The sequence below is a fragment of the Gavialis gangeticus genome, unplaced genomic scaffold (genome assembly GCF_001723915.1).
Source record: "Gavialis gangeticus isolate Ggan-Ray unplaced genomic scaffold, GavGan_comp1, whole genome shotgun sequence".
Lineage (NCBI taxonomy): Eukaryota > Metazoa > Chordata > Crocodylia > Gavialidae > Gavialis > Gavialis gangeticus.
Genome location: NW_017728992.1, coordinates 13875086 through 13884052, shown reverse-complemented (window position 1 = coordinate 13884052; position 8967 = coordinate 13875086). Strand labels below are relative to the sequence as shown.

At 40.3% G+C, this 8967-nt stretch overlaps 1 protein-coding gene across 1 annotated transcript in view; it reads right to left on the bottom strand.

The window, feature by feature from the left end:
• ADCY2 (adenylate cyclase 2) overlaps positions 1–8967 on the bottom strand; it is a 564608-nt gene that overhangs the window by 138706 nt on the left and 416935 nt on the right. The window contains exons 10-14 of the mRNA XM_019518414.1: positions 7936–8094; positions 7455–7587; positions 6869–7045; positions 5936–5979; positions 1561–1641 (exon numbers count right to left, since the gene is read on the bottom strand). Coding sequence (XP_019373959.1) covers positions 1561–1641; positions 5936–5979; positions 6869–7045; positions 7455–7587; positions 7936–8094 — 594 coding nt within the window. The remainder of the gene's footprint in view (positions 1–1560; positions 1642–5935; positions 5980–6868; positions 7046–7454; positions 7588–7935; positions 8095–8967) is intronic.

Below are 8967 nucleotides of genomic sequence, written 5' to 3'. Positions count from 1 at the left end.
TCCAGTGAACAAAGTGTTCCTTTTTCATTAGTGCTATGGTGCTGTTTAAATACAATAGGGCTATTCCTCCTGCTGTGAATGACTGACAAACTTATTACAGAAAATGTGTAGTAACATTGTCGCTGGTTCCTATTATGCCTTTAATTGAATGTATGGCCGGTGTTCCCATGTGCTCTGGAGGATAGGAGCACTAGTCAGCTGATTGAGTTTCCCAGCTGGGAACTCTGCTCCCCCAGCTGGGAACCCCAGTCAGCAAGTCGAAGCTCGCAGCCATGTGGCATAATGTGATGATGGGGCTCCCAGCCACCGCAATGAAGACTGTCGGTGCAGAGGGAGCATAGGATCACAAGGCCAGGCTCTCTCTGCACCAGCAAGATGGACTGATGGGATCTGATGCTTGATCTCACAGTCCTGACTCCTGCCATGCAAGCGTAAAATGGCAGGAAGCACTATTGTTGGGATCGTGCATCAGATCCCATTGCACCTTCTTTTTAATGTCTGTCAGTGGCCTAAGCCACAGTAATGCTGAATGAGTTGCAATTGGCAAATCCATCTTAGACAGTTTTGTTTACCTGCCTACTGGAGGAACTACTTCCTTTCATTTTGGTTCTGTGTGTAACTTGACTGTCAACATTTGCTTCTGTTGACAACTCTCAGGACAGTTTTAATCTAGCTTATTCACTATTCTAAAGAATCAATGTGCCAATTGAGACTATGATTATCAAATTGTGAGGCAAGGCAGCCTTCATATTCTGTGCAGCTGCTTCTGTCACAATGATGAAGCATCAGTCAATATTTAAGTTGCTCTGATTTCTGCGTCAGAAAGCCCGAGCTCTTCATTCTTCATCTCCCTTATTGTTCTACTGTGAAAGATGAGAACATTCAGAAAGAATCACAGCTAGGAGATATGAAATACTGCTACAGTAGCGTAACACTTCATTCTTTTTGGATATATATCTCCCAGCCTGCTTTTGTGTTTTTTAATTATTCCCATTTTCAGCATTTGCTGTTAGGTCTCTTTTTTCCGTCTCTGTTTCTCTCTCTTTTTAACTACTGTTTTAAGTGCATTTACATATAGCATGAGAATTTAAATGAACACAATTACATTTTTCACTAGTGGCCTCCTCATTTTGAAATATAATTAAACCTAAGTTGCTAATACAAACACATTCATTTGTAACAGTTCCCTGGAGGATTTGGGGAGGTTTCATACACATGGTGAGTCATCACCAAATCCTGAATTCCTGTGGAAAGAAAAAGGACCCAGACTTTGAGCAGTGGAAGTTCAAGGTGTTTGATACAAACAGAACACTCTTGTCATTGCATGAATCACCAGGTCAGCCATTATTAGATCCCACGCCACGGAAAGGGTTTCGGTGGAACAGTGCGACAAGAACTGGATAGTCTGAGTGCCCCACTGTCTCCTACACAGAATAAGGGTGGCATCTCCATGGCTTTTTGAGTCTTGGGCACCCAAACAAGACACAACAGTAATGCTGGCACCCATTGTAGACTACTGTGAAAGCTGAGTGGATGAGATGATACAGGATGTAAACATACTTTTGAGCATTGATTCCATCAATGGCCTGAATCATCCTCTCATTTAGCTCTTCTTCAAACCTTTTCTTCTGTGATTTTGTTCTGCAACAAAAAATGGAGAGGAATTATCCATTTGGAAAAAAGTATCGATCTTTTAATAAATATTAACTTTATACTTTAAATAATGTTAGGGGTTGGTATTAAATGGAATGAAACAACAACAATTTCACACCGATATCATAGTAGTATGTAAAAGCCTCTACTAGATTGGGTCTTCTCATGATAGGCTTTTTAAAAACATTTTCCTAAGTAACCATCCTTGCCTCTGCCTCAAAGGACTTACAGTCTAAAAGCTAAAGCAGTTCTTAGAAAAAAAAAAGAAATAGAAAACTTGTAGAAAACTAGAGCTGGGGACATTCTTTTTTGAAGCACAGACCGCTCCTTGGTTATATAATGAACTTATAAAATATAATTTGATAGCCTCAGCTCCCTAAAAATATGTCCCCATGTGCTATAGCTATTTTTGGTAACTCTTTGTCAGCTTCGCATGACAAGGTAATAACATGCCATTGCACTGAAAAATAATCAAGCATTCTTCACGGAGGCATTGCTTAGTTCACACTGCTCCTTCCCGTGGTGTGCCCTGTTCTGATTAGAGGATACAGGTCTTTTCAGCAGCAGGTTTCGAAATAATTTTTCATTAAAATGTTAGTTTCAAAAGCACCTCAGGCTTCTCATTATGTAATTTTTAAAAACTACTATAGTGAACAAAAAAGAAAATTTTCTTTTGTGGTCCACAGAAATGGATCTCTCTGCCACTATGTTTTGCCTCCAACTTAATGTATATGAACCTGGGATGATGCAACTGTCCCAAGCACTCACTGTGATGTAGTCAATCAAGTGCTGGTGTTTTGAGCAGAGGTGCATGCATAATGTCTTTCATTTCTTGCTTTGGTGTGGTGCAATAAGGAATTTGTGATAAGGAGATCATACTCCAAACACTTGCTCAGTAGGAGAATACCATTTGAATGGATTTTCCCCATGCATTCCTTTCTAAGTGTTCCTTTCTATAGCTTAGAGTCCTGGCGACTCTAGCACTGAAATTGCCAAGAAGAATTATCTTATCTTCTTTGGGGCAGATGACAGGACTTGGTTGAGTTTAGAATTAATTTTTTTGTTTCATCATCTGCATTAAGGATCAGGGCACATGCACTGATATTGTCTACTGGCCAGTAGAAGACAAAGGGTCATGAGATGCTCATTGATGCCAACTGGACATTCTGGCATTTGAGTAACAATCTTGGTTTTGATAGCAAAAACAATGCTGTGAATGTGTCTTTTTTTATATTTCCTTTCCAAAAAAAGGTATAGCCACCAGCATGCTCTGTGAGCTGCCACTCTCCCCCATTCCTGGTTTTACTAAGTGCAGCGATGTTAATATCAAATTGTGCAATTTCTCCAGCCCCGTGTGCTACCTTTTGCTCCAGTCAGTCACCATTAGGGTTGTCCATCAGGGTGCAGATGTTCCCCAAACTGCAAATTTCATTACTTGATATGAACCACAGATGAAGTGAATCCACTACATATGGTTTTCCAGTCAGGTGAAATGAGATAGATGATGTTTAGACCACCTTCTCTGGCCCAGTTCCCATGTGGGGTGAGCAGAGTGGATCCTGAATAGAAGTGCTCATCACAGTAGCAGCTGCTGAATTGCACACCTGTCTCAGTTCCAAGTACAAAACATTCACCATACATTTATTGCCCCAGTGTAGGTACACGACTAGGGGCTTCTGGTAATCAGTAGCACCTGTCTCATTATCACTTTCCCATCACTACAAAACTTGTGATTGAAGGAAAACACTTCTGCATGTTTTCTTTTAACATGGGGATGCTGTTGTGCATCAGCAACCACACAACACTTCACAGAAACTTTAATCCAGTGGGAAGGAAAACCTAGAAGACTGGGCATTTCTATTCTTGTGCAGCTTTCACCTGCCTCTGCATCCATTGTGAAGTATGATTTCTTCATCTGCCTGCTGCACCAATGAGGACTTTTATTATTTTTGGATCACTGTTGGTCTGGAAATCTCACCCAACATTGCCACCATGGGTGACCCTACCAGGAGGAGTACAAAACTCCAGATAGCACTGATCTCAAGGTCACTGGTAGCACACAAAACTCTCCATCATATCGAAGTTGTGACCCTTGGAAAGAATCAAGGTCCCACAGAATGGTTCAAAACCACACAAAAAGAATATCCTAGGTTTTTAGAGGAACTTCTATAGAACCATACTGCTTTTTATACAACCCAATTGACTTTATGCCTGCTGAATGCTATACAGCTTAGGTATATATTATGTACTTGTGGCCTATTTTTATACCCTGGACAATCAGTCTAGAATGAAAACAGACATTGGCTTATTTAATATTATTTAACCCTATCAGTAAATTACTAAAATGAACAAATCATTTAGTCATAGGAGCTAAATATTTCACATACAGAAGCCTATAATGAGGCTCAAAAAAACAGATGTAGGCATGTAGACATAAATAAATGCAGATTTTTAAAGGTGCTGTGAGCCTGGCTAACTGTTCCCACTGACCTCAATGAGGAAGGCTAACTGCTCAGTGTTCCTGAAAAAAAAATCAGTCCCCTAAACATGAATACAGGGGCCTGACTTTAAATACCTGTTTCAAAAACATCTTGGTCATCAGTTTTTTATGCTGTGTTTCCAGGTTAAGTTGTACAATCAGGGCCCCTCCCCTCTACACATGCAGGGAAAGGTGCAATGGGATCTATTGTGCAATCCAGATAATTGTGCCTCCTGCCATCCTGTATGGGCAAGCAGGAGGTGTGATTGTGGGATTACACATCATACCCCATAGTGCCTCATTGCCGGTGAAGAGGGACCCTGATCCCGGACTCCCCTGCACCAACAAGAAGCAAGCTCTTGTGGCTGGGAGCCCCCTCAGCTAAGAGGCTCCCAACCATGGGGGCACCCTGTGCACCCCCACAGCTAAGAGACAGCTGCTGAAATCCCCCAGCCATGGTGCTCCCCCAGGCAACAGCATCTGTGGTCTCTCAGGCTCAGGGATACATGGAGCTCCCATAGCTGTGATCTACCAGCTGTGGCGGCACCTCACGCACTCCCAGTGTCAGGAGATCAAAACTGTGAGGGCAACCCACACACCCCTGTGGCCCAGAGATTGCAATTGTGGCCCACGGCTGCCAGGACCCAGCATCTGCAGCTGCAGGACACTGAGTCCTGGCGGCTGTGGGGTGCTGCCAGGTCCTAAAGTCCCCTCAGCTGTGGGACTCCCAGCCCCAGCTGGACATGATGCACCCCTGCAGCTGGGAGCCTGGTCAACAGACAGGGCTCACAGCTACAGGGGAGACCCTGCTAGATGTGCAAGTTAAAGCTACACTACTGTGCTGGCATACGTGAGTTCTGCAAACTATCCAATTTGAACCATTGAGCTTTGGTCTTAAAGGCAGAATATAATATGGGTTTTAAAGACTAGCAAGCACTAGCCAGCATCCAGAAAAGTCATTAAATAGGAATGCCCTGCTCTCTGGTAATCTGTGACTGGCATATGAGATGCTTAAAGAGCAAAGACATGAAGAAAAACTAAAGAGGCACTATAGGAAGGAGGAACTGCCCCTAAAGCAAAGGAAATGAAGTACTAGGTTTTTAATGGAATATTTATTTTAAAGTATTTTTATAGTATTCATCATGTCACTTATAATAAGAAAAGGAAACATGTTATCTGCGGTTTAACTTTCTTAGATTCTTAAAAATCTGCTAACCATCTCAATTTTCTTACAATACAATGCAGAATTTCTTGGGGGGATGGTGGTTAAAGAACATGTTCACCTGCATCCATTTTTCTCTACTTTTGACCTACTAACTGGAAAAAATAGCCACCAAAAGACAATTTAAGCCTTATCATATGAATATATATATATTTTTCTATCACTGACACAGAAGACAGGGTATATCAGTCTTTCATCAAACTTATTTTCTCAAAAGGAATTGTACATTGAACTGAACACTGAATTGAAATACCTAGCAGCCAACAATATATGATATATGAAGGGGGACACCATAAGATTTAACAGGATATTTAATATAGTGTACAATGAGACAACTGCATTCAATATAAAATTTTCATAGGGCTGGTAGCACATCAATATATATAGTACTGCTACTTGATAGCAAGATGTGCATCCATAGCCAATAAGAACTACTTTGAAAACATGCCTGTTTTTACTTCAAGTCTCCAAGATGGAAGAATTTATTCTAAAAATCATACTTTGGTAGGAAATGGCTCACAACATTTTAATATCAAGCATGTCTTAGTTCTTGTACTTTAGATGAATGAATTTATAAATACCTTTCTCTGCAACGCTGGAAATGATATTGGCCCATAGGAACATCCTAAAAAAAAAAAGCAAAAGAAAAACTGTATCAACTACAAAACAGCTGAAACTATTCCTTACTTTAAAAATGTATCATCAGGCTAACCGCTTTATCAAGGAGTATAGAAATAAAAATATTTGCAGGGTTCATTACCAGACTGATATAGGTGAAGGGTTTCAAACATTTTAACATTTATGAGCATTAAAACAATTTTAATAAAGAACAAAAAAGGGAATGAGATGGAGATCAAGATGACAAGCTTAAGTGACAAACTCCAATTGCAAGCATTTTATTATTAATTATAATTGCCTGGATCCTGAAAGGTTTTTCCCTATCAGTTTCACTGCTTCACAACGCAAGCATGACACCACTGAGATTGGAGCCCAAACTCCCGACTTCAGTGGGTGCTGGAGTTATTAAGCATCTTTGAAAATCAAGCCACTTCTGGCCAGGTGTCTACATAGGTACATTTGTTTTTAAATGATGATCCCTGACACCAGCACTCATCACAATTACAGTTATCTGGTGACCAGATATGATATCCTGATGCTTTTTGTGGCAAGGATTCTGCAATCACTGTATGTTTTTATTTTGATGTACTACAGTTACTGGGAAAACTGAAGATTATTAAGGAGTTAGACGGCTCAAATGGCCAATCTTTGTGGACACAATATGGGGTAACAAAATCTGGCCCATTAGCAGCTGAAGTCAATTTAATTAAGCATCTAATTTAGTCAGTAGAAGGGCTCCCAATGACTTGGATTGGATTCTGATTAGCCCCTTAAAGCTGGGTATCAAAATAAACCTGGGTATGCTTTTTAATTAGCAGGGAATAAAACAATATCAAAGGGGTCTTTTTCCTTTCAAGATAGCTAATCTGATTGAAATGACATAAATGGGCCCATACTGTGGTACTAATCTTGCCGTTTTCCGTGGTCATGCTGTCCCTGTGGTGTAAGTGTGCAAATGGCTTGGCTGCTCCCCACGATTCGAGATACCGGGTCATGCGAACTGAGGCTCTCATCTTAGCGCCATCTAGGGTGTGCCTGGGTCTGATGTGGTGCTGTGGGCTTCGTTTTTCCCCCTGATCAAGAGTTAAAAGGGAAGGGGAAGAAAAAATTATGTATAAATCTAACTGTTAGCTCTAACACACAACATACACTGCATCGTACTCCTATATGGTACTTACTCTTATATAGGTATATACCTATATAAAAGTAGGGCCTATAACTGATAGGTGCTGAGAACCACCAATTCCAAATCCTATTCGTGAGAGTTACAAATGTTCATTATTTCTCAAGATCAGTCTCATGATGTATGTCAAAGAACATTTTGTTGCAACAAAGCTAATATGCAAACCTCTTTAGCTGGCAACAGTGAGTTTAAAAAAATTCATCTGGATAGTTTCTGAAAAATCATATATTAAAAGCATAAACACGAATGGTTCTGTTTCAAAACATAACTGTAATTGGCAACTGTGAGGTACTACTAACCTTGGGATTGATCACAAAGTAGGTTTTAACATTATGTTCTTTCAGATATGGGTCTCTGGCATCTCCGTCCCCTTCTTCCACTTTGTAAGCTCCATTCAAATGCGCCAGAGTGACTGAAGTAATGTGAACACGGCTGAAATTATGGTTTTTTAAAAAAATGACCATCACAGTATTACAAATATTCAGATATTTTCAACACAGTTTTTAACACAGATTTTCATAACTGAAACAAACACTTATTTTCAAAGGTTCCAGTATGCACAAATTAGGGAAAGAAAAATGAGTCTGGAGCTTTTCAGGCACAAAAATCTAGCCACAAATCATGTCCTTCCCCAACAATACATGACTGTTAGTATCAGTAGCCTGCTCTTAGTATTAGTTAATATTTCTTCATATAAGATTTTTGTTGGTGCCTTATTTTATTTTATAGAGAAATACAGTAAAACACATATGTCCAAAGATTAACAGAGAGCACTCTTACCCTGGAACACCTCCAGCTTCCATGTGGTTTGCCAGTGTAACATCATGGGACCATACATCATACTGCCATTTCTGTAGTCCAATAACACCACAAAGGACGTTTCCAGAATGCACCCCTACACGCATATTAATATCAACTCCAGTGGCATCTCTGACCTTCCTAAATTTGAGAAGAAGAATTCTATTAGGATACGGTATAGGACCATAATCTCTGAATTCACAGAGGAGCCAAAATGGTAGTGGCAATAGCTTGTTCTTTCATTTACTTAAACTATCCATGAACTCAGTTGCAGGCTTTTGCTTACATGGTTATTCTGGAAGCAATTACAATGTATCCTGTGGTAAGAAGCAATACTGAAGGGTTACACAAGTCAGAAAGTTTTCTTTTTTTCTTAATGTGTGCTCAAATGATGTGCTGGCTAACAGAACAAGTCAGAACAGGTTCTTGGTTTCCCTTAACTTGCGCCTAAGACAAAAGTAGAATTACTATTATTAAATGTAGATTAATGGATGCAAAATGCCTAAGGCTCTGGAATTATGTACATCTTTAAAACAAGGCTTTTGCTTAATTAATATTCTGATCCGAGGTCTAAATGACTTTCAGTTTGCACATCAACAAAACAAAACAGAAATTAGGGATATAGGCCCCAATTCAGCAGAACATTTTCAGTTAGCATTTCTAAAGGAGTGGCAGGTGACAGGTACCTAAGACTGGCTATCTAAAACAGAAAGAAAACCCACTGTCAGAGCAGGAAGATGTCTTCAACTAGCCAATGAAAAATACAAAGCACAGGAGTACATTTGAAACCCTCATCTCTCAAGGCTGCAGAGAACAGCCTTCATCTGCTCAGCACCCAGAGGCAGGAATCCTCCCTTGAAGGTAAGAGCCTCAACTTGTTCTTTAAACAAGGCAGAGTGCTGTCACCACCCACCTTCTCAACAACAGCCTCCTGATTAGGAAAAGAGAGCACGAGATTCTCAATGTTCTCTAGCAGCAGAGGACTCAATCCCACATCTCTCCCCCCCCCCCCCC